General features: G+C 39.8%; 2 protein-coding genes across 4 annotated transcripts in view; one reads left to right on the forward strand and one right to left on the reverse strand.

The window, feature by feature from the left end:
• RB1 (RB transcriptional corepressor 1) overlaps positions 1-26,299 on the reverse strand; it is an 84,001-nt gene that overhangs the window by 25,718 nt on the left and 31,984 nt on the right. The gene's annotated exons all lie outside the window — the stretch shown is intronic.
• LPAR6 (lysophosphatidic acid receptor 6) lies at positions 9,650-12,653 on the forward strand. The gene has a single exon (XM_040583872.1). It carries the CDS (start codon positions 10,329-10,331, stop codon positions 11,349-11,351), a length of 1,023 nt encoding a protein of 340 aa, XP_040439806.1. The 5' UTR covers positions 9,650-10,328; the 3' UTR covers positions 11,352-12,653.

Here is a 26,299-nt window from a genome sequence, read left to right on the forward strand (position 1 = left end):
CCACAACACTTACAGCTCAGTTTCACAGTTGGGCTTACATCAGTTTAAGTGCACTGCAGCTTCTCTGAGTTACACAACGGCACTTCCTACTTCATCCCCTGCTTCAGTGTCAGCACAGCTATGACTGTGGCAGTTACGAATTTTTTATGGTTAGTTTCAAACCAGAGTTCTCCTCATTCAGCTGAGCACGTATGTATATGCACACAGCACAAGGGAAGAAGCAGAGAGAGGCCTGAAGGGATGACAGTAGGATTACTTCGGGCAACAGCCTATGTTTAAATTGTCAATCATAAAAACCGTATCAGAACCTCAGATTCGAAGAACTTGCATAGCCGAAAGTTAACTTTTTCCATCTATACCACTGAACCACTAAATCGCCACATACAGCAGCTGAAAAAATGTGACAAAACCTAGAAGCTTGAGTGAGGGGTGTGCATGCCACAACCTGGATCTCACTGCAAGACCACCACTGCAAGTACCTGGAGGAGCCAAACTGTGCTGAATGGCAGCTCACTGGGAACTGCAGTGGAAAGCTTCTGTTCCCAATCTGGTGCTAAACACCTTGTTTCAGAGCACTCACTCTTCCAGCAAAAGGATGAGGATCTCTCATAATGACAGCACTTGCTCAGAAGGTGAGTTGTGGGTTCCAGCATCCCCTCTCCTGCCAGGGTCAAACTAACGTCTCCCAAACAGTTCCAAGTAAGATTATTCACAGATTCAAGTGAAAATGGCTCATTTGTGAAAATGTTCTTTCAACCAGCCTTCAGACCTCTGCAGAACTTAGCTGATGCAAAAATGGCTTTTCCTTTTCTAATGTACACTATGTCTTTTGCGTTTAAGAGCCTCACTCCACTCCTTCCAAGATTTCAGCAGAAAATTCTAAAATATCACAAGAAGCATGTCCTTTGTCCCTCCTCCAAAGTTCTGACATTTCCTTTCTTACATTCTAGGTATTAACTGATTGCCACACTAAAAATACAACTGCTAAATGTGGTCAACAATGTAATAATAAAAATGTTCATAAAGTACTGAATTTGTTTCATAAAACCAGGATAAAGGCTAGAAGGAAAAAGAAGTTGGGGTGGGCGAACTAAGCTGAAGTATTTGTAAATGATATGCTAAGTAATCATTGAAGTGATCTTACAATACAGAATTTAAAGAGGTTATTTGCTGACTTACACATTTAGAACGTTATAGTTCTTCACATTAATCAAGTCCAAGTTCTGCTTTTTGGCAGCAGTTCTCTCTTGACAAGCATTTTCATGTCAGTATTTATCTACACTAATTAGCTTACCAGCTTGAAAAACTTGTATGAAACCTTTTCTTCCCCCCTAACTTCTTACATTGCAGTTTTGTGAAGGAAACCAAATTAATACCATAGGTTTGGGGTTTTAAAATATATGAATTCATATAAATCTTATTGAATGACTACGGTAAATTCTTTCAATAGCTTCATAATGTTATCCTTTATAAAAAAAGGGACTAGGAATGGGACTGTGGGCTTTCTGCTGTGCCTGAAAATAAGAGGTTAAAATCTTCTCTTAGAAAGTGAGAGGCCTCCATTCAGCCAAAACTGCAAGAGGTTGCAAGCACTTGATGTGGTGGTTGCAAGTAATTTGGTATGGAAGTGAAATACATCCTCAAGAGCTATGTGGATAAAGACCAGTGATCCTGACATGGAACCAGCCTACCTCAGTATTGGCCAGAGAATATATCTTGGGCAAAAACTTAAATTAAAGACCTGAAAACTGAAAAGTAATTGCCTTAGAACTAAACAAATTATAAATGTCTTTCTACAAGTTCTGTCCCCTGACCCGTTTCATCCTGTATGTTTGGAATAGCTCTAAAATAATTCATGACGCTTCTTCCATTTTTTTCCTATCATTCCTAGTATTTGCTTACTACAGCAGCAGATTTCTTTCTTTTTCTGAAACAGTCATGTTTTGCACTTGCAGAGTATTTTGAATAAGAATGTTTAGTCAAGGAACATTTGGCAAACTTCTGCCAAGTCCAATTAAACTTTTAATTTCTAATCCTTTGACTTAGAAAGTATAAACTTGGGTATAGCCAGGATTTGCCACAATGTTAGGGAAAGCCATTTAACTTATGTCCTGCATATAAGGTGGAGAGAAATTTCAAATACTGACATTATTTCAATCATGTTTGCAGAGTAATTGAATAAACTTTATCCAAAAAGTTTGAAAAAATCCATGTGAGAGTTCAGGAACTCAGGTATTTTGTTCTAGTTAAGGCATCTCTCTTCCTACCTGACATTCTAGGAATTCCCTTCATCCTATTCCTATCCATTGAAAATCATGTTGCTGAGATTATTTATTGATCCTTTTTCCATTTTTCTTTCCTCTGAACAATATCAATGTCCATTTTTCAAGCTTTTCATTTTATGACCATTTACTTTGCTTTTTAGCCCGTCCCTTTTAAACTACTCAATCCATTAAAGCTCAAAAAGACTCCATGTTATCCAACCTCTTAACAAGCCTACTCTAAGATCAACTAGACTTACATGTCATAATCATCTGATGCCTAACATGCACTTCTAATGCTCAATGCCATGCTGCCTCTTCTCCAAGGGAATACACTGCAGAGCACAAAGCTTTCCTGAATTAATCTATAAAGCACAACTCTGAACAGCACCTCAGGACGTATCTGGATAGCTGTTAAAAACTGCCAACTCTCCATGTCACCGTCCCGAACAAACCTCTGTACAACACCTACCTATTCATATTGTAGGGCCTCTGAGAAATACTGCACTACACGGCAGCAGAACCATTTCTGATCACCTTTCATGAGTTCCTTATCTTGCCAAGTGGCCTCATCAAATTACTCCAAAGATGCAATGGAAATGGTGATTTTGTCCTTTGTCCAAACTAATTTCTCCCTTGAAGTGAGACTGTATAAAGTAGGGGTCCTCCAACTACGGCCCGCGGGCTGGATACGGCCCCCCCCAGGGTCCCCAATCCGGTCCCCGGTATTTACAGACCCCCCGCCGGGGGTTGGGGGGGGGAACCAAGCAGCCGCAGATGACTGCCTGCCACTGCATCCGCACGCCGGCCCCCTGGTTAAAAGGTGTGAGGACCCCTGGTATAAAGGGTCAGAGGCTTAAATCAGCAACCCCTAACACACATACACACACGCTGTTCGTAACTACAGAAAATGAAGAATTTAAAAGTTGAGGCTGCAGGGAGGGGTAAGTAGGTGTGGCATTTCTTACCTGCTCTTGTTGCATATATTAGAGAGAGGTGAGGGTCACCATTTTAAAATGTATCAGATAATAAGTGGACGTGGCGATAACATCTTACCCAATTCTTGCTTGCTCCCTCTGGATACCTTTATAATCACGTTCTCAGAAAAATTTACTTTGCACATCAAAACATTCGAGAATGTAAGCAAAACCTGCTGCTGGGACTTTCCAGAAGTTACATAAAAAACGTAAGTCAAGAACCTTCATGCAAGTATTTATCAGTCATCTGTTAGCGGCCTAAAACACTGCTGTAACTGCTCATGTGTATTTACAATGTAAACAACCAATCTGCATATTCCATGATACCCTTTACATAATTCCAGGTAAACCTAACATGTTCATTAGCATTAACTGGACCTTTGAGATCACAAAGCTTCTTTTACCATTAGAAACCGCACATTTCTGTTTGTGCTATAACAAAAACTACTTTCAAACTTGCAACTATTGTGCTTTAAAAAACGAATCCCATATTTTTAATCTCTGTCTCAACTACTGTGGTCAACAAACCAAATAATGCCAAGAACAAGCTCTAAAACGTAAGCAGAGGGAACATATAATACTTTCTGAAATGAAATATTCTAAAAATATCTTCAGAACTTGGATGACAAACTCCAGGACACAGTTCTGCACTTTTCTCCATCACTGTGCATGGAAAGCTTTTCCCAAAACCCTGCTTCAAAAAAAACTTTTGTGCAAAATCAAAATGAAAGCAGAAAAAGAATGTCAAATTAGTAGTATTTTTAAAGATTCTCCCATCTTCTCATTTTCTTAAGAACTTGTCCTGTAAATTACAGAGTGTTCAGAAAGCCTCAAGTAGACTTGTAAGTACGCTGAAGGATTATATTATGCTAAGGGATACTGAGATAACTGAACACAGTCCCAACAGCAGCACTTTAGATCTGAAATTCCCCTTCACAGGAGAGGGTTCCAGCTAGGAAAGCAACAGAATATACTTACTTGGCTCTAAGTTGCTTGAAAATTATTCACCAATACATGTTGGTTTTCCTTTCTACCTATATCAGCTTTTACATGGCATTCCTGAAGTAAAAACATATTGTCTGTAGTCCACTTCTCTTTGTAATACTAAGTATATAAAGGACAGTATAGGAAACACCAATGAAGGGACTTCATAGAACTAATTCAAGTTCAAAGAAACTGCTTACTCACACAAACATACCACAAATACTGTGAAGATGTGTTTCAGAACTAGAATTTGACTAAAAGTAGCATTTCTTAAAGTATGATTGTTCTTAATAATGTGTGCAGTGAATAGAACAAAGAACCAAAGCAATCCATTGTTTTCAAGTTAGACTGCAAAAATAAAATACCTTTGCTATAAATGTATTTGGGGTTTAAAACCCCTTCTCTCCATGAATCCAAGGCTATGGGGGGGTGGGGGGGTGGGGTAAGGCCCTAGCAGCCTGAATTTACACAAAAGGAGAGAAATTCTTTCCTCTTCCTGCAAGCAGGAGAGGAGCAATAAGCAGGAGAGGAGCAGTTGTGTTTCCTATAAAGGAAACTGAAACTATTATAAAGAGAAGAGAGAAGCATTTCAAACGCACAGGAATCAAGACCTCTCATTTTCTTTTGAGCTCCCTTTTACCTTTTTAAGCAATTACACACACAGAGAAACTATTTTGACTTAAGAGAACCTAACAGACTCAGAGCCCAAATACTTTAGATTCTCTTGCTTTTGGCTTTTTTAATTACTTTTTAATATTTGAGAGATTTTTGTCAGCTGTGTATTAAAACATAGCTAGTAAACCAAAAACTACTCAGGAAGACTGGTTCTAGGTCAGTCAAACTTTCAACAGAAAATATTTACAGTTTTCTTTTAACTTTTACTTACAATTTGTCTATGTAGCTTTATTTGCATTAAATTAACAAGTTTCCTGCTACGGAGGAGTCTTTAACTGGCTATGCAATAGTTCTGCAGGATTAGTCTGGCTAAATAAAAATAGTCCATTCACTCTAAGTCTAAAAATGCTCATTTAAAGACTTGCCTACTACGCTGGAAACTTTTAAAGGCGGGGGGGGGGGGGGGGGGGGAGATAATTTTCAGTGCATTAACTACTTCACACTGTCTCTGTAAGTGGACACCATCGCTCCTTTTTAAGAGGTCAGGAAGCCGCTTACCAGGGGCAGTCTCGCAGTGACTGACGAGTGTCTGCAAGGCAGTGCCTGGAAGGTAGCTGAGAGGGTCAAAGTTCCCAGCTCTGTTTTCTCTGCACCTACGTCCCCCATAGACTTACGGAGTTGAATTAAATGAAGTCTCTCAATAGGGTCCTTTTGCTTGGCAAGAATCTAATCTAAAAATACAAAGTGTTAATCTTCCTACATTTTTATGGCATTCACTAGCCATTGTAATTATCTCAATATCCTATTTAATAAAGGGTTCTCCATCCACGACTTCAACCTATATTTAACATTTAAGGTGGCCTCACACCCCAGTGAGGAAGTGAACAACCTCTTACATGAAGGGAAGCTAAAAGCACAAAGTCATAGAAAACTTTGCCAGGCTTGGAACAGAAAATCTGTGGCGCAGCCAGAAACAACTTCCTGACTCACAGCCCTACTTCTCAACCATAATAAATTCCTTCCTGTACATACACATGCTCAAAGAGAAACTCCAGTAAACAGACTAAAAATGCTAAAACTCATGAAAATGGTTGAATAAGTAATAACATTTAGTGCAAAGAAAACATTGTCCTGACAGGATTTGTCTTACTGAAACAGCAGCACTTGTTGAGCTCTTTTGCCTAAGCTTGCTTAACCGGAGCAAGAACGAATGCCTGTACCATGATAGTCATGCTTCTAAAAGCAGTAATATTAGTTATAGAATAACGGAGTTATATACAGTGTTCTGCGCATTTGACAAACTTCTTTTAACAGTGCATACTCTGGCTTTGGAAGCATTGTAAGAATTTATTATGTTACTAATGTTGAAGTTGGCTTTTTCCTCTGAAGTAAGAGCTTTTAGTAGTATCATCAGTGCCAGACTAAATGCAGTACGAAAGAACAAGTTCAAAATTCATCTCACCTTTGATTACAATTCTGTTTGATTCCAGCACTGAAGACTAGGGTAGTGCCAGAGGAACACAAAACACTGGCCAAAATAACTCCAAAGGTTTGGAAAGCCTTCCAGTATTTGTGTTGTTTCGGTGGAAATATTTCGTCAGCACTCAACTTGGACTTCGGAATTTAAGGGACCCTGCCCCAGTGTCCTAGGTAAGAGCAAGTACCCAGCTCTGTAACTCTGTGGCATTGAGGGGTAGGAGAAAGCAGCAGCTGTGGGTTGGCAGAGCATCCTACAGCTGCTTTATTAGCACACTGTGAGAGTTGTAAGGACTTTTCCTCCTGACCCCCTGTTCAATGCAGGAATAGGTTTGCCACACAAATCCAAAATCACTCAAGGGTGTAAAGAGTCCTAGATATCTAAACCTGGATATCTAAACTAATACAAGCAGAATTAAGTGGGAACTGACTGAAGGAGTGTACAAAATCTGTTCGCTGCTGAAGTGAAAGATGATTTCAAGCATCTCGTCAGCTCTCAGCTTTAAGGAGCCCAAGAGCCACAAGAAACCTGTTGATACAGTCTTTGCTCATTTAGCACTAGCAACAAATGACAGATCCTAACTCATTCCCGTCTCTGATGGAGAAAGGCAGACAGACTTAACACAGCATTTCCCTGCAGTGGCAGCTTTGTTTCCTTTGGAGAAAAAACAACCCTCAGTGTACAGGTCCCTCCCTGCAGCTGCTTCCTCCTGCCTACAGCCCCTCCTCATCACAAAGGAAAATCTGCTGGTGGTGAAGGAGCATAAGCAAGGTCATTATCACGTCAATTCTTCCTCTTCTTTTAACTTTTTACAGTGTTGGGGCTTACCAACGGCTTTCCCAAATCTGACAGCACAGAACCCAACATCTTGAAAGATGATCCCACGAAAGGAAAGCATGCGATGAGGTTTCCTCTCTACCCACGCAGGAGCCCGGCCAGAAGGGAGGCTGCTCTCAGCTCCCACGGCTCGCAGTGCACTAACGCAGGTTCTTCAACTCTGAGCGGTTCACACAAATTAAAAACACTGCTCGATAACATTCAGGCACATCAAATTCAAGAAAACGGGTATGCAGTTCACCTTCGCCGTTCACGCTTTCGCACTAAAATGACTCAGACTGCCTGCTCAGACATATACCCCCTCACTGAAACGCGATACGAAGTAAAAACCTGTCAACTTGCAGTTTTCAAATTTTCTTCTGCATCTGGAAAAACCCTGCAGTTGAATGCTATTTCTGGAAGTACACAAATATCACTTGGTTCTTCGCTTACTGTAAAGTGCATGTACCGTTCTGCACCAAAAAGCTGCAGGGGCAAAAGAAGGTCCTAAAGGCAATACAAGCAAATACCCAAGCCCCTAAAATACAGCTCCAAGTAGTGCCTAAGTTCGTAACAGGAGCAACAACAGGGCCACAGCAAGGCAGGGGTTCTAACAGACAAAATGAAGGCTGAGGACACACCTTTACAATTGCTCTGAAGCACATTTACCGCGGTAAAATGGACAGTGTCCCTGGTCAGACATCCCCGCTCTGTCTCTATGCACCCACACCTTTGCCCAAATGGAAATTCAAGTACTAAGGAATATGAGAGACACACTTCCATTAGTTTCACCCTCTAAAGGTGAATTATTGCTTGAGGGTTTGACATGCAATGTCAAATTTCTGTACTTCGGGGATTTTCACTCCAGTAACTGAGCCTGCCCCACACAATCTTCCTGTGCAAACGAAGCTGGAGCAGGAAAACAGAGCTCAGAGCTCGACAGTGCAATGCAGAACTCAAGGACTCTTGCAGGAAAAGGGAAAACCCTTTTATCATGCAAGGCTGCCAGGAATAGACACAGAAGTTAACCGCATGTTATGACTGCTTTTCTGATGAAAGCCAGGTAAGGCAACTTGATGCTAAGGTACAAGTTAAGCTGGACACACAAGAGACTCTGCCATGCTCACATTTTCATTTCTTGTTGCCTTCAAGTGGAAAATGCACTACACTTTACAGTTGAGCATGAATTTCAAAAACAGTCAAAAAGTTTTCTTGTGGTTCTAGCCTACTGAAGTGAAGCTGCTTGATTTCACCACAAAATTAAGGTGAAAAGAGATTCACAGAAGAAACCAAGAAAACTTGAAATAAAATAAGCAAGACCCACTTCTGCATGTTTCTGATTTTTGTCTGACATACCTTACACTAAGAAACTACACCAAAACCGTGTGAAGAGCTATTATTTACTCTTCTTTACAGCAGACTAGAAAGGTTTTGCCCAGAGCCTTGCTTAGGTACAACTGATTAAAATCTAGTTCAAAAGAACCATGCCACCCAGTCAGATACGAAGAGATTTGTTATTCTAAGACTTAGAAATAGACTGGTTTTGATGCCAGAAGTGAGTCTACCCAAGCTGTTGTTAAATAAATGAATCTGTCTAAACAAAGATTTATCTTGTATCTGCCCCTAAAGGCAATAAGAGCTGCTTTTTTTATATTTATTTAATTTAATTAGTTACAACATCATTTTGTTTCATGAATCAGTGACCAATGGGAGTATTTTGTGTATGTGCAGTAATTGGCCCCCTTTAAATCACGAGAAACAACTGCATAGCACAGTATTTATTTTGGTATAATTCTGTGCTTACCTATTGAAGAAAATACTTTTTTTACCACAAAATTTAACAAAAACAATTTGAAGCTTTTTTTTTTAAAAAAAAAAAAAGAACCATCTTTTTTATTAGAAGTACACCCTGGGATATGCTTTCTAATATGGAACGAGTTAAAGTTTTCTCCTCCCACTGCAACGCATCTCAGTCCTGGGAACATCCAAAAGCAACCCACAGGTTCATCATCTTTATGCTTCTCTCTTTCAGCAATTATTTTGCAAATTTATTTAATTACCTCTCAATGTTATTTTGTCCCTCCTGAGGTGTAGCTGAGGGAATCGAGATAGAACCACTCAGCTGATTGCTGGTGAATAAAATGTTCTGTATTGTGAGCAAAGGTATCTGTCAAAAAGCTTAACGTTAGTTCAGTCCCACATAATATATAAAATGACACTACTATCTCCAAAGCCAAAGGGGAATTTCAGACACTGGAAGGTCTCCTCACAACTGAAGAAAAAAAGATTTTTGTGATGAAGTTTTTGGACTCCAGCACTGCCGGCAAGGCCCTTCCAGGGAGTTCGGAAAGAGTTAACAGGAGGCTGCAGCAGCAGCGCTCTGCTGGTGACTGCCGGCAGCCTGCAAGGTACAGCCCAAGCAGACAGCTATCAGACCGGGCAAGGCAAACAAACTGAACTGAAACCATCCTTCAGCCAGCCCATCCTCTTCCTCCCGTGATGTCACGCTACAAATTGCCAGAGCTCTCTCCTCTCCTCCCCAGAAGGAGCCGGGCTGGCGAGAGGCTGCAGGGGCGCGGGACGCCGGGGCCGTGCTCTGCAGGAACAAACACGCTCTGGAATTTAATTTCTGCCCTCACAAGCAGCTTGCTTCCCACCCCGTGGGGCCGGCCGGCCAGCCAGCCAGCGCTCGGAGCGGCCAAAAAGCTCGTTTTACAGAAAGAAGGCTGAGGGAGAAACCCAAGTGCCGACCCTGCGCGGTGGCATCGGGGAGAGCGTTTTCTAAAGCATCCGAAGCATCCGTACCCCAGCGACAAAACTCCAACACCATGATCCGCAGCCGTGAACAAGGCAGAAAGTTCTACAACAGCTTCATCGAACTGAGGGAGCAAAGGGAGCTAAGCAAGCTTTGGGATGACCTCATCTGCCACAAATTATATGGGTTTTGACTTTTGAAGCCTGGCTATGTGATTACAAACGCCACTGGGAAGAGAGGAGCGACCTCCTGGTGATCACTGCTGGAGATGTACTCCCCTGCCACAGAGATTATGTTTCTCCTCTGAAGCTTTACCCTGCAACAAACTTACTAAAGCACAGGGTTCAAATACATCTGCAAGTTCTTCTGGAATTTAAAAAAAGTTGCGATAAAAATACTAGAGAAACCTCCAAATCACAGGACTTTTTAAATATACCATTATAATGGTAAGCTCTAATTGCTCCACTGAGGACTCCTTTAAATATACTTTATATGGATGTATCTTTAGTATGGTGTTTGTTCTTGGCCTCATAGCAAACTGTGTTGCTATCTACATTTTTATTTGTACTTTAAAAGTGCGAAATGAAACTACAACTTACATGCTGAATTTAGCAATATCAGATCTGCTTTTTGTGTTTACATTACCCTTCAGGATTTATTACTTTGTAGCGAGAAACTGGCCATTTGGAGACATTCTTTGCAAGATTTCTGTCACCCTCTTTTATACAAATATGTACGGGAGCATTTTATTTCTGACTTGCATAAGTGTAGATCGCTTTTTGGCTATAGTACACCCTTTTCGATCTAAGACTCTCCGAACCAAAAGGAATGCAAAAATTGTCTGCGCTGCAGTATGGATAACAGTGTTAACAGGCAGCACACCAGCAAGCTTTTTCCAGTCTACAAACCGCCGCAATAATACTGAACAAAGAACATGTTTTGAAAACTTTTCAGAGGACACATGGAAAACCTACCTATCTCGAATTGTTATCTTCATTGAAATAGTTGGTTTTTTTATTCCACTCATCTTGAACGTGACCTGCTCCACCATGGTCTTACGGACTTTGAATAAACCTCTTACATTAAGTCGGAATAAATTAAGCAAGAAAAAGGTACTCAAAATGATTTTTGTCCATTTGGTGATATTCTGCTTCTGCTTTGTGCCTTATAACATTACCTTAATACTTTACTCCCTTATGAGAACACAGACCTGGATTAACTGTTCAGTGGTAACTGCAGTCAGGACTATGTACCCCATCACTCTGTGCATTGCCGTTTCAAACTGCTGTTTTGACCCTATAGTCTACTATTTTACATCAGATACAATTCAAAATTCCATAAAAAAGAACCGGTCCACTAGGCCACGGGACATCAGATTCTCTGAAAGGCCAGTTTCTGAAAACTTCATTCAACACAGCCTTCAGACCATAAAGATGAAAATATTTGACAGTGACTCTACAATATAAACTGTATTAAAAGACTACCGGGACTAAACTGGAATTGGAAGCCTGCACATTTCTTCAGCCGTGGAAATATGTTCTGATATGTAAATGTTACGCTTCCTGCACATCAGAAAAGTTTATGAGTGTAAAAGTGTTAGGCATAACAGTACACAGAAAAAGTGTTTTAAGAATTTATGTCAAATGTCTTTTCTGACAGGTTGTATGTTAAAAATGAACGTTCGGGGTTGGAATAGATTAACCAAAGTCTAAAGACTGTCTATCAAATCAAACATAGATGAAAAAGTAGGTGGGTTTTTTTTCTAAAGTTAAAACAACTGCTCATTTGTAATAATGATGTCTGTTTCCAAGTTACTGAGGATGGGGGTGAAACTACCTGGTTTACACTGCAGGTTCCAGCTGCTGAGGAACACAGCACCACTTCGTTCATACCACCTCAGCTACTGTGCCTGCTCCGGAGTTTCCTCTGTCTTACTCTTCCCTCCTGTCTTTTCTCCTTGCAGCTTCCTTCTTAGGAACTATTACGTTCATATGAGGCTTTGATGACCGGGCTACACAACTTCATTTCTCCCAGGTTTATCTGATAAAATACATTTTCTCTGCAACAAGCCTGGCCCCCATAAAGCAATTAAATCTTCTGGTAGTTGAGGGCATCTGCAAACAACTCAGACAAACTGGTTTTTCTTCTCACCTCTGTCTCAGATGTCTGTGTAATTATAACCAAATAACCTTTGATGACTGAAGTTAGTGCTTTAGGTACAGTAACACTTTATTAAACTCTTTTGTGAGAAGCTCTTCGACTCAGCACAACTTCTGAGCAAAATAACATCCTCCAAATAAGGCAATTCAATCTCGAAGTGGTAGTTTCTTAGAAAAACATGACCTTCGCTAACTATCAATGAGCATCTGTATCAACCCAATTATTTCTAGGAAGCTCTTTTATGTCCCATAAACAAATTAAAGACATGGTAATTTTTACAATGAAACTTCCTCTCAAGTCTTTGTGTCCTAGAAACATTTTTAACATGAGCATTGAAAATTTCAAATGCTATTTTCTTGCAAACTTTATAAAGTATTAAAAATAAACTACTTGGGGCTATGTGGTGGCAAAATCAATCAAGACACTTGGAAAAGTCAAAGCCATGTAAAAGGAACAATCTACGTATATTACTGTTACAAACCAGAATATATAGATAGCAGGACGTTTTAAAGCACTTTTATGTATGTTTCCCAGCTATTAGAACACTGTGTACATTTTCCTCAAAATTAACATTACAGCAAAATAAAATAAATATTTAAAGGGTAAAAGTAAGCAGTGTTGGTTTTTTCCTCCTCAAAAACAATGGAGTGAGTCAAGAATGAAAATGGAGTTAAAAATTAATTTGCACTTTGGATTTAAAGTAGTCATCTGCAACACAGATAGAGCACTGAGGCATTTTTACTTCAGAGCAGCATACAGAAGCATGAATCAATGTTGGAGGAAACGCATATTGTGCTGTCAGAATACATGGCATGTTACCTGTGAGTTTCAAAGTTTGCAAAGCTTTTGCTTAATTGTTATAAATCAACTGTACACTGCTTACTAGTACAGGAAACCTGAGTTACTCAAAGACTGCTAGAAACTAATGCCAACTGGATTTTAAATTTAACAGCATGCTAAATTTTTATGCACACAACTTATGAAAGGAAATTCAAATAGCATGAGCTTAAGCTACAAGGATAGCATATATATATATATATATATCAGTGTCTGCATTGTATCTGAAAATAGACAGTTATCTAAGCTGGGCATCCTAAACTCTTCTGATTCATATCAGACTTCAGAAAAACACATGAAACTCTCAGGATGAATAGAAACTCTTTACATTTTCCATATGCCACTGACAAATCCTACGTCACTGACAATTCTAAAGTTCAAAAGCCAGGTACTCATCTCTGACATCTCAATGCATCTATCTCTAAAAAGCCTGTTTAATAGAAGACTCCCTCTAAAGACTTTGAGACTAAAAGCTCTTCATGTCACTGCTGGGCTCTTTCTAGGCTACTACTCTTCCCAAGCTTATCAAAGCTGTTACTTGTCTGAGTGACAACTTGTTCAGCAACACCTCTGCATTATGGCAGCAAGCACCCCGGAGCTTCACCCTGGTAAACAGAAGCTACTCCTTCTGAGATTACAAAACTCCAGAAAAATGAAAAATAATCACTGGCTTAAAAGTAGAACAAGCAGATAGTCACATGTATGGGTACCCCCTTTTAAACTAGGCTTTCCTTGGTGTATTAGCTCAAAGAGCCTGGGGAAGCATGGAGAGTAGCTCTTTCCGCTTGGCGCTCGCTCTCCAGGACAGTAGCTTCTGCTTTTTGCAGTAGTGTAGTGCAACACAGTGCAATAGCTTTCCAACCAGTTAACAGCTTGATACCTTGAAACTGTTTGAAGAAGCTTCATATTTTTAATTATTAAACATACTTCGCTCTTTCCACAAAAGGAAAAACAAAAAAAACAAAACAAAAAAAAAGCCCCAGCAAAAAAGAACACAGCCAAAAAAGCAACATCTGTAATTTAGAGAATCTGACCATTACTTGAGAAATTCCTGATCAGATTGATTCAGAAGAGGGGGAGTGAACCTGTACCTCCCACAACAAGCCACTATAAAGCCAAGCTACCAGCTATTCAGGACTGGACAAGGTTTTCTCCACCTTTTCTGGTTCTGCAGCAGGATTATCCTGGAGAGCTGTGGATGAAGCAATGCTTTCACTGGAACATTCCTGAACAGTTGCACTCCTTTCGCTCTGCTCCTGCCGTTAGTATCAACTCTTCTGTCTCTCTGGTAAGAGCTTATGCCAACATTTAAATTTAGATGAGGGGATATGCTCCTAAGTCATGTCCAGGCATCTCAAAAAGGCTTATATTATCAGAGCTCCTGAGCATGTGAATTGTTGCATCCAGTACTTCCCTAAAAGTACATTATTTTTACTCATATGTCTATGCAGAGGGGGTTAGGAGTTCAGTTTTAGTTACGAATTTGTTCTTTGTAGTCTGGTTTCTTCATCTACAGAGTGCAGATACTGTACACTTACCATAAAAATAAAAGCAGTGGAAATGTAGTTGATTCTAAGCGTTTTTCTGATCTAAAGCAGGATAGGCAGCCATTGATAACTACATAATTAACTAGCACTTTCAAAAGACAAGGAAAAAGAAACAAACTTTCTATCACCATCTCTGATTTACCTCAACATACCATAACTTTAAAAGCAAAAGATTTCCCGTTTTATAGTTTTTATGTTCGACTTGGAATTTTAATTTCTGGCTTTCTCAGGAACAGAACGCAAGTCAAAATTTGTTTCATTCAGTATACATGACTTGACATTTAAAGAAATACCAATACTAGGTCAAATATGTCTTTTATATTTTTCATCTAAAAGTGCTTAAAAAAACCCACACATGATACTTCAGGCAGGTGAAACCCTTAACTGAAATCGACCTCCAAACTTCAATTTCTTAAGAAAGTAACCTCAGTCATAGGAATGCAAAGACTGAAAGAGAGCTCCCAAGATCAGGTAAAAGATATGAATGGTTTTACTGGATCAGATTCCAAACATTCAGCTAATCTACAATCCTGCCTCCAACAGTGGCCAAGGCTGGATGCCTGGGGAAGAAGATAACAGCAGGAGAGCATACAGGGCTTTCTCCTGTCCAAGTGCTGTCCCTCTTCAGCTGTATCTCAGGACTTTCTTTGTCAGATGTGTGTGTGATTTCGGCAACACTAAAATTTTTCTTCTGTGAGCTTGTCCCATCTCCCTTTGAATGCGCGTAAACTTCTTAACATCCACAGTATTCTGCAGTAAAAAGTTCACATTGCATGTGTGTGTGGGAAGCAAAACTAAAAAAATAAAACCAAACCTCCTGTTTCAAATCCACTAGTTACATTGCTCCATCTTCATTTCTTTCGGAAGAGGCAAGTAACACTTGATTGACATTCAGCCTTTCCATATCACGCATGATTATAGTGTCTTCCACCACCCCTTGCAAATGAGAAAGTGATTTTAATTTGTAATTTCAACCAGCATCTTTGCCAAAGATGACATTTTCAGAATTACATAGAGAATTCAGCTAAAATTGCAACAAACCCAGCAAGGTTAACTTTGAGATTGGTAACTTTGAAAATTCTACTTGAGCATAGTATCCTCTAGAATTACTTATTCTTTTATTTTCTAAGAGTTTTATCAATGAAGGGTGATTTTTCATATTTTTCCAGCAGTAAATGTAATACTGTAAGGTTCCTGTCTTGTACCTGGGTAGACTCGTAAATCCTGACAAGTTCCCTTTGTTGCTAGACCATTATCATTTATACCTCAGGGTTACTGGTATTTGAGCATCACTGACGAAAGAGGATACATTTCAAGAGCTAAGACAAAATGCAAACAAGAAAAATTCTACATCTAGAAGTTGCAAATGTCTGGGCTGTATTTGTTATCCGATTATCAGAGTGCTGAAAAACATTGTATAAATGCAATTGACAAACACTGAATTAGCACATTTTCAAACATATTCGGTAGAGCTCATTTAAAATGAATGCAAATTCAGAAAGATATACTTGCACAGTCTAATACTTCTGCAAGAAGCTGGATGGAGAAGTCTGTTCTAATCCTGCTTTGACACTGAAGCCTTTCACATTTTTCACCTCCCCCCCATCCAGTTCCTGTTACACAACTACTTAAAAAGTAAGCCCAGTTTTTCCTGTAAGAAAACTGAATTTACCACAAAATTAAAACAAATGAAAAGAACACTGCACATATAATCTGGTCTTACCACACTGTTGGAAAACTAAAAATTCCAGAACTAAGCATTTAGATTTTAAATTATTTTTCCTAATTTAACAAGCAGTCTTGTCCACTCTAGTTATAACAAAACTAAAAGCTGTCCTGCACTAAGAAGGGGTAAGTTTTCTACAGTATAAGCACAAGCAAAGGCCAGCCTCTAACAAGAAGTTCCTGTCTTTTCCTGAAGAGATAAAAGAACACTTTTCTGCACACATAGCTTTAAGATTTGCCCTAACCCCCCTTTTTTCAAACATTGAATTGCTGCCTTAATCTTAAATAACAATGCTAGTAATAGGAGGTATGCAAGATTAATGCTGCTATCTTGGGAATATTATCAAGCTTATCTCACATGAAAACTCTTCTGCTTTTCAAATGAATTCTGCAAAAATTGCTGCTTTATGAAATTAAGTCAATTGTACACATTAGTTGCAAGTCTTCACCCTTCTGTAAAATTATGCAACATTAGATCTACTAATTTTTGGAAGTTCATCCTGGTAAGTACTTTCTAAAAGCAGATATTAATGTAATAAAAACTGAGGATGCTCCTGGCCACTAAGAAGCAATATTGGATTGCAAAAAATTTACTATTCATCACAGCAACAAGAACTACACTTGACTAAAGTTGAAAGTATCTAGAATAAAACTGATGCTTTTATGAAGTAATGCAAAAAGTACCCACAGCGTTGCAGGTATTTCTTAATGGAGAAATTTGTTAAGTATATAGCAATACATGAAACTGAGAATATGGATGGTATAGCAAGTACTGAAATACCTGCCTTTTCAGCCCCAACAAAAATAACCTTTCAAAAATATAAAAAACAAACCTCTTTGTCTACTCCCTTACTGAAGTTTTTTAACACTTCTTAGGTGTGAAAGAAACCTTCCCATATATACTGCACACTCACATTGCGTTTCAGATGCTCGTGTGGGTGGGTAAGTGCAAAAAAACCAAACCAAAACAAAACCACTCCCAACTAGCAGACAAGATCTGTGAGTTCCTCTAAGCTGCTGGAAGGTGCAACAGGCACAGACAGAGCATGCCAAGCACAGGCTCTGTTCTGGGCAGGCTAACTCCCAAATGGGAAGGACAGGGTGATGACAGTTCAGGTACTTAGCTAAGCCAAGTTCAGACTAACTGGGTGACCCCGAAGTCTCTGCTCAGGGGTTCAGGTGAACACGATGCACACAGATCCAGGCGTTAGTGGCACAGCACTCAGCCGTACCACAGGCACCTACCTGTCTGCATCTAATCCACTCTGACAAGCAAACCCAACCCAAAGGAAGAGCTTCAACAAAACCTAGAGGGATTCACTTTCTGGAGGATTGTGAACACTATGGCTACTCAACAGTTGTAAACAGGAAGATTCTCAGCCCTGACAAGGACTTTTTATTACCGGAGTAAGACATTTATTCAGTGATACAAACATATAACTGAAATACTGTACATTTATACAGTATAAAAGCAGGCACAAAAGCACTTATTTAGGCTACAAAAAAAAAATAGTAAGAAACCAAAACAAAACAAACCCCATGCATTTATGCACGCAGTAACTCAGAGAAAATGGAGCAGAGAGACAAAAACCCACTGCCAAGGACATATAATTTGGCAGTTTTGAGTTTGACAAGATACTGTTAAACCCTTAAGAGCTTGAAAATTGAGCATATAGCTGCAAAAAAACCTCCACATTAGACTATTTGTTTGGCACCTACTTTGCTTCCTAACAGAAGCTAATTCCTTCTTCCACAGAAAACTTAACTACAGAATGGGTCAAATAACACAGCAATAAGGATAGAAAGAGCAATAAAAGCTTATGACAGTTATTTGGGACTGTGGCTCAGACAAAATAAGCAAGATCAAAACTAACTCCAAACAAAGCAAAACAAAACTCCATTCTAGTAATTTCACCAGTTTTGCTTCACTACAATGATTTAAAAAACTGCAAACTTAAGAGAGCATAATCCCATCCCACTGTGGTATGACCAACAAAACATTGGACAATATAACAAAATCCTGAAAACCAGGCATTCACAAAACACTATTTCACTGGTTTTTGTTAAAATGTTACTAATAATTAGGGCAAACTTAAAAAAAGGACTAAAAAAAAAAGTATATCACGTTAAACAAGTCTTATTTCTGTGGCTAACTTTGTACTTGGGACCAATGTAGACACAGGCACGATATCTTCACACTGCACCAACACAGCTGGAAGCTCCACTGAGCACAGGCTCTAAAATCCAGATCCCCATTTACAGCTGTACATCCATGGCCAGAGAGATCATGACACATCCTCAGCTTCTGTAGCCATGCTGGTAACAGTACATGACCTCTACATAAACAGAAACCACAACAGCGACTATAAGTGAAATACATAGCACCAGTAACCACCTAAAGCAAAGCAAGGTATAATTAACTTCCTCTTGCTAATGTCCCCTTAATGCTGAAAGGAAGGGGGAAACACCGTTATGAAAACTAATATTAAGCATACGATTCACTTCTACTAACCTTAACTCACAAACATTATACATCTAGTTTAGGTTTGTCACTGAGACAGATGCTCTCTACAGTCAGTGGAGAGAGGTATCTTGAAAAAGCGAATCATCACATTGTAAAATACATAATAACAAATTGAATAGAATTAATTGCTTATTGGAAGTACAGCCGTTTCAAGTATAGAGGGAGCCTAAACACCTATTTTATAGAAGTCTAACAATGCAGGACTCACATTCCCCTACTAAGAGAAACTCTACTTTAAAGCAGTAGATGAAGTAGAGGAAAACTTAAATCCTTAATCAAAATCGGCATCCAAATTTCACAGAATGAAAACTCCACATAGTTGCTGTGCCTTAGGTAATCCTTTCAGTCGTGTTTGTACTTGAATCAAAATAGCATCTTAAGGGTTGGGCTGACTTGGTCTACCTGCAACAGATAAATCCATTAATACTGTGCTAACACAGCCAATACCTTACAACCCTAGCGAGTGTTTTGTACACTTAGTGCGTGCCTACCAAGAAGTGAATACATTGCCAACACAGACAAAAGCAGGAAACACAGGACCTCAGCTTTATGTGTTCTGGTTTCTCTTCCAGCAGCCTAGAGGATTTGCTTGGATTGTAACACCCAAGCCTGAAAAACAGCTTGAGTCATCCTCACGATAAATAGGAGTGGCAGGGAAGATTTTCAAAGTGATGGTGCAGACAGCGAAGATTATCATTCAGATAAAAGTTTCAAGCTTCAAAAAGCACAGCATGATTTTCATAAAAGGAAACTCTTCAGGAGTACAAGGGCATGGGAGAAACACTCATGTATTTTATTTATGCATTTATTGAAAAAGTGTGTGTGTGTGTATATATGCTCAAACTAAAAAAGCATATAAACATATATAAATATGTTTGTATTTATATGATATTATATGGCGTATTCACAAATACCCAAAAGGCAACCATCTTACAGACTTCTAAGAATGTGCCTTGTATGATAAAGGCAAAAATCACAGAAGGATTACCAGCCACAGCTGTGGCAACTGAAGTGTCAGAGCTAATTCATGACCTTAAAAAAAAAAAAAAAAAAAAAAAAAAGAGCACACACAGCAGAACCAGTGTGATCCTTTAGCACTATCACGCCAAGCAGCAGTGGTAGCAGTGACCTCCCTCTCATCACACACGCTTCTGGAACACACTCACGATGCAAGCAGAAATATATTTAGTATGTACAGACAGAAAACCTCAAATCAATTCTCGGTTCCTCCTTTAAGGTTAAAGCTGCACCGTCCTAACGCTCCTTCTTTGAAAGGAGCGTGGCAAGCATGTGAAATGGCATAGTTCGGTGACCCTTAGCACACTTTTCCCCCTGTATGAAAAACCCTATAAAATTCCACATTAAAAATCTTGGTCCACAGCAACCTCCATGCTGAGACAGGATACTAGGTGCCTAAAATCCAGAAGATCACAGGACATAAGTGATGTCTGCAAGAGCAATCTGATGCCTGCAATTCCTGAGCTGCCCGTCTTTACACCGGTGAAGTCCCCTATGTAGTTCTTATTCTGCCAGTGACCGTGTTTGCAAATATCGTTCTGGATAAGCTGAGCGTTTTTTTGTGCCTAAGGCTGTCCCTCATTCACAAATTAGGTATTCCCATATCTAAGGAAAGCCAAACGCAGTAGGTATGGAAAGAGTATGTCTGACACACACTAGCCATTCAAAGAGAAACCGGCTGCCGTGCAGAAACACATACAGCTCCTGGAGCCTAGAGCAAAGACAGTAAAGGAACGCGTGACTCATTTGCCAGCGCTGAAGTCACTCGTGGCTGAACCCACAACTACATCTGTAGCTGGTAACACAACAAGCCATGGCCAGTCCCAAGGCCTTGAGGCCAAGCGGCAAAGCACAGCTTGCACCCACACAGCTGAACGTTCTCAACTTCTAATCCATGCCAGCAGTTGAAAATAGTCCCTGAGCTGCATCATGCCCCAAATTTTGCCTAGGCGTTGTCCAGAGGACTGCTGACACATGCCAAAACATGCCAGGGAACACCACTGATGACGGTGGGGCAATACTCAAGCCTGAACTATTGTCCCTTAGAGGTCAGTAGAACAGATGCAGTCCCGATACCCGGTCCTTCAACAAGGTTTTAGTGTCATTATTTTAATACAACAGTAAAATATTTATCCAGTACCCCACTGTATAAAATGTTGATTGCATCACCATTCCTACTTCGTCCAGATTTAAAGGAAATTACTTAAGATATCGAAATCAAAGACAAGACTTCAAATTGCATGGAGACACCTAACTCCAGTAGAGGTGTAGGACTTCAGACATAAACAACAGAAAACACTACTGAGAAGGATACATACCACAGGAAAATACATCAACTCCCATTCCTAGACGCTTAATTCCTCCTTACAAGGAGCACAGAAACCTCATTTAAAATCGTACACTGCATGTGAGAAAATGGGCACTAAGCACTTGAGTATGGTGAGCTCCATAACCGTGTCCTTGTACAATCAAAGACCAGGAGACTGCATAGTCAAGCTTGTACCACACCAAAGGACTAAGGAGTACTTGCTTACCCGTAACTTCTTACAGCTTTAGACTGACCTGGATTTGTCTAACACTTTTTAAGCAAATCATAGAATCATTTAGATTAGAAATCTAAATTTAAGATCATCAAGTCCAACCATAAACCTAACACTGCCAAGTCCAACTTAAACATACTTGTTTAATATCTTTCTCCCTGCTGCACGATCAAAATAGGTCTGCTGTTAATCCAGCTCAGTGAGTTTGTCATATTTATGCAATAAAATGTATTCTTTGGGAATACATGATTTTCCTCAGAAAGGCATTTCTGCCACAATGAGCTGCATAATTTAAAACCAACAGAAGTCTCTGGTGTGGGATGAGGTATCTGAGTATAAATATTAACTGCATAGTTAGTTGACAAATACTTGTTGCAAACCCTGAGTCATGTTAATTCGACACGTGATGAAACAGTACTGTAGATTTCACTGCAGATGTTTAGTTGACAAAAAAAACAAACACAGAGAAGAGGGAGCTGATAAAGGAGAAGCATTAGGAAGCACAGTTTAGGCAATGCTACAGGGAAGAAGTTATGAATAAAGCAAAGCACACTTGTCTACTTCTAATCAACTTTTAACCATTAAGAGAGGCAGCCCTGTAGAGCCATCTTTATCTTGCATCAGTCATTAACACTCCAAACCACACTACAACTCTAAATCGCAACAGAAATCAATACTGGTGTTTCTTTCTCCTTTGAAAAATACAAATACTGATTAGGATAGCAAGTGTTAAAGAGCAATACAATCAAATAAGGCTACAGCGTCAACAGCTGTAGTGCAATCATTACTTTGGTTCAACATCTGTTTGTCCCTCACACATAAACAAACACCGAAAACCCACAGTTGTAGCTAACTGAGCAAACCAGACTGTGAATTACTCCTTTAGCCCACCACAGTGCAACTCCCCATTCTGTTCTGGGCTGTTGTGGGGGTTGTGGAAATTGGTGCAGCTGCCTCTCATCCCTGTTAACAGCAAAAGCTACCACACAACCTTTGAAAACTGCAGTCCAAAGAGGAATTAATATCCCTTGGACTCCTGGCACTCATATGGATGAGTTAACAAGTTAACAACGGAGCTTTTTACCCTCCGCAGAGCTAACCAGGAAAGTGTGGCTGTGCTTTCTCTAACCTGCCATACAGGGCTGGCATGTACTGCCTCATCTTTGGACAAGGTTGCATTTGGTCTGCAACTCCCGTGAAGCAGAACAAGACCCTTTCATTACTTCAGTATTGGGCAGCTGAAGCTTGACAAAGCAGAAGGGCTTCACACACCTCTTCTCTGACATCCCACACAAGGCTGGCTTGCAGAAGCGGTATTTTGTAGCAATGCCCAAACTATTTTAAGTATGCCAAATGGGATGATTTAGAACATGTACGCTCCCCACTCTTTCACCTACTGTACATGTGAAAAGGCATTTGCAGGAAGCATATTCTCTATGCAGCATTATGAAAGAAATCTAATACCTTGCTTGTTCCTCCCCATTCACAGCTTATGAGCAGAATGCAAGCTCACAATGAGAGGAGGGGAAACAGAACTGGGGTTGCTTTGCAGACACAAATAGCAAAGATGGATACTCCATAGGTGTTTGCTTTCTTAAATGAGCCAGCAAAAAATCCACCAAACCTAAGTCAGCCTGTTCCCAGAAACAAATGCATTTCAGATATTACAGCTATATCACTCTTAAAATAGACCATGAAAGTCGATAGATTTTGTATCTGATTTGCTTACGCTGAAAACCTTGCTCTTCCTTGTTTCTTCTCAACACACTCCAGTAAGCAGCAACACTTTAGTCAAATACATGACATGGCAGTTGACAGGGCTTTCTCTAAGGGAAGTTCAGATGCCGGAATTTGTTCACACAACCTTCAAAACAACTCAAATTCATTTGATTTTCAAATTTGATATTCAAAACAATTACTTTTTTGGCTTGCCACAAGAGAGACCAGTTTGACAGAACTATGGAAAAGACTGAGCATGAATCCCAGGCTGGCTGGTAACTATCTCTTTTGTAGAATCACAGAATCATTTATTCTGTGGAAAGGACCTTTTAAAATTGAGTCCAGTTGTTAACCTAACACTGCCAAGTCCCCTACTAAATCATTTCCCTAAGCACCACATCTACGCATCTTTTAAATACTTCCCAAGATGGTGACTCCACCACTTCCTGGAAACAGATTTTAACCATGCCAAAGTTTATATCTTACTTATACAACTATGCTAAAAATTAAGCAAAGGCTATAGACATCTTTGAGTCTATAATAATTTCAGTTCCCTTTAAATAAAGTTGTGAAATTAAAATAGTGCCCAAAATACTGTAGTGAGATGAAGCACAAATGTTCTACAGTAGAAAAAGAATATTATACAGTCTATTTCTATTCTGTTAATAAAAACTATGTAGTATTATTAACATATTCTGAACTGATCTCCACATAATCTGCATCTGGAAGCACCATAACCTCACTGGTAAATAATATTTGAGTGGATAAACGACGCTTCTCCCTTCAGGGTTCAATAAAGATTTAAGGAAAAGGAAGTACTTTCCACATGATTTACTCAGTATGAACACTTGCCCCTTTTCAAAACTAAGAATTATTGAGAGGAACCTTCAACTTTTTTCCACCCTTTATTTTGCGTGCTTATGCTTTTTTTGTTAAAAGAAAGGATGACCTAGAAAAGTTTCATCTTCCTCTTCAAGCACAGATGACTAAATCAGCTAGCTATGCAAAAGCAATAAATGTATTCACAATGACTAGCAAAGGAGTGATATATTATCTTCAGGTACTAAGAAACAGAATCCTTCACATTCATTCAATACAGCCTCCAAAGTCAAATAAAGGTCAGATGCATTTAAGATTCTTTTCTTCAGAGAACTTATGCAAGGCAGTTTTCCTCACAAAAGCTCTGTGACAAGTAAAACTAAAATAAATTCAAGCTATTCTGTATTCAATTGCTCAGTTCCTCTAAATCTCATACTGAAATCCTGATTCCTAGAGCAGTCAGGAGAACGAGGAAAGACTGGATAAATACAGGCCTGACTTTCCAAAGAGCAGACAAGCCCTGTAATGAAATGTACTACCTGTGGGGGAAGGTAAGAACAAAACAAAAAATCATGGCAAATAACTGGAGGAAACCAAGTTGCATTATGCAAATATTTATAAATAAACATTTTTTCAAAGGTTTTTATTCTTATTTACCAAGCTAGAATTTTTTTTTTGCATAAGCTTTACTCATCCCGTATTTTTCAATTCCCTACATTTTAACACTTTAAAAAAAAAATACATTCTCTAACTGTATTAGGAAACTTGAACCTTCTTGAGATTCCATCTGTTTTGGATTATCAAGTAGTTTAAGATTAACCCAAAGCAATCACTTACGGTGAGATACTCTTCATGACTAAGCAGAAGTCATCTGGCTTTCCTCTCCTCCTTTATTGAGTGTTTGCAGGTAAGAGAGATATACTAGTATGAGCTACTCCTGCTATGAACACTTCTCTAATTGCCTGCCCCTTCTTCAGGGAATTAGAAATTAAGCAGACACTACGTAAATCTTGTACACCATTACATGGAGACAATATGCAGGTAATGAACTGCAAAAGAATACGGTAAATACCACTCCTTCGTTCGCCATCTAAACCTGTCTGGGACATCTGACCTCAACAGCCTTGCAAGTCAGCCCTGGAAGCATTTTTCTCCTGTTGCTAATAACTTACACTTTTCAGACTAAACCAGCCAATATTTAGATGGGAGGCATGGGTGGATTTTCTGCACTAGAGGACTCAGGGCTTTATATTTCTACATGCAGCCTTATAACGTACGGGCCTCGGGTCTTTCACTGCAGTGGCCCACAGTCCCTGCAAGACATCTGAACATAGATAATGTCCCACTACTAGTCGTCTCCTGAGCCACCGCTATGCAATCTGCTGCTTACACCTCACAGCTTTTCCCTCACGGCCAGCTGGAGGCAACGGAGGCCAGTGCAGAATCACAGGGTGCCTGCACACAGGCTCCGGCTGCCTGTAGCTGTCCCTCAGCTGTTGCCCACCGCCAACAAACCCCTGGCAGCAGGAGACTGCACGCTGTCATGCACTTGGGGACATCAAGGTGAGACATGAAGCACAGGTCAATGAAGCGGAAAGGCCCTTGGATAGCTGTACTGCACATTTCTTTTTATCCCCTCCACTGCGCTCCACTCCACATACCTCAGTGGCACTAGCTGGTTGTTCTAGGTCCCTTCCACCTGAACTATTCTACTAACACTCAAATCAGCTATATCAGCCACCCCAAAACAGTACCAAACATACCTCTGGAAACTCAAGAAGATAGATTCAACACAGTAAAATGCATTCAAACAGAGCACTCAGAAAACAGAAAATAATCCTGTGCTTGTTGATGATGTTACAATTTATTTCACAAAAGCCTGCAACTACGCCTGTATTTTTTGAAAATGCAAAGCTTTGGATTTTCCAGTCTGAAAGCCCAAATCCAAATCAGGTTATCTGCATGCAGTGCTTGAATTACTGGGTGGAAACTGGTAGATATGGCTTATTGCTGATCAGTAAGCTGACTTCAAACTGGTTTGCAGAAGGTACCAGGCGTCACGTTTTGCTTGTAGAGTCAAACTTTGGAATCTGTACCTCTGTCTTTTGTCCTCTGAGTGTTACAACTCTCAAGTAAGCACTTTTTATAGGCCTGCAAGCTTCTTAAAATATTGCCTGCCTCTTGAATCACTGCCTTACTTTCCCTGTTTCTGTAAGCTCTTGCATGCTTTCAGGTGGTATTATTCAGAGAATGGCAAAATCATGAAGAAATTAATACAGCTATGGAAAGACCATGTGCATTTCCCAAGACAACACACAAACATGCAAAAGCATTATAAAGGGAAAAATTTACACTCTGGTACAGCTGCTATAGCACTGCACCAGAAATCCTGGGGCACATTACAGTGCTGTGGTAATGAGCATAGAGCTGGATACACACGTCTTGGCTCCCCCAGTGGAAGAGTCAGTTGTAACAGGGCCTATTCAGAGCGCCACATGTGCCCACTGACTTTGCCCGCAAGGAAA

This window comes from Falco naumanni, chromosome 2, assembly GCF_017639655.2.
Source record: "Falco naumanni isolate bFalNau1 chromosome 2, bFalNau1.pat, whole genome shotgun sequence".
In the NCBI taxonomy this organism is placed as follows: domain Eukaryota; kingdom Metazoa; phylum Chordata; class Aves; order Falconiformes; family Falconidae; genus Falco; species Falco naumanni.

What these genes read in the sequence shown, in the direction of transcription:
- LPAR6 (XM_040583872.1), top strand. Translation starts at nt 10,329, where the DNA reads ATGGTAAGCTCTAATTGCTCCACTGAGGACTCCTTTAAATATACTTTA.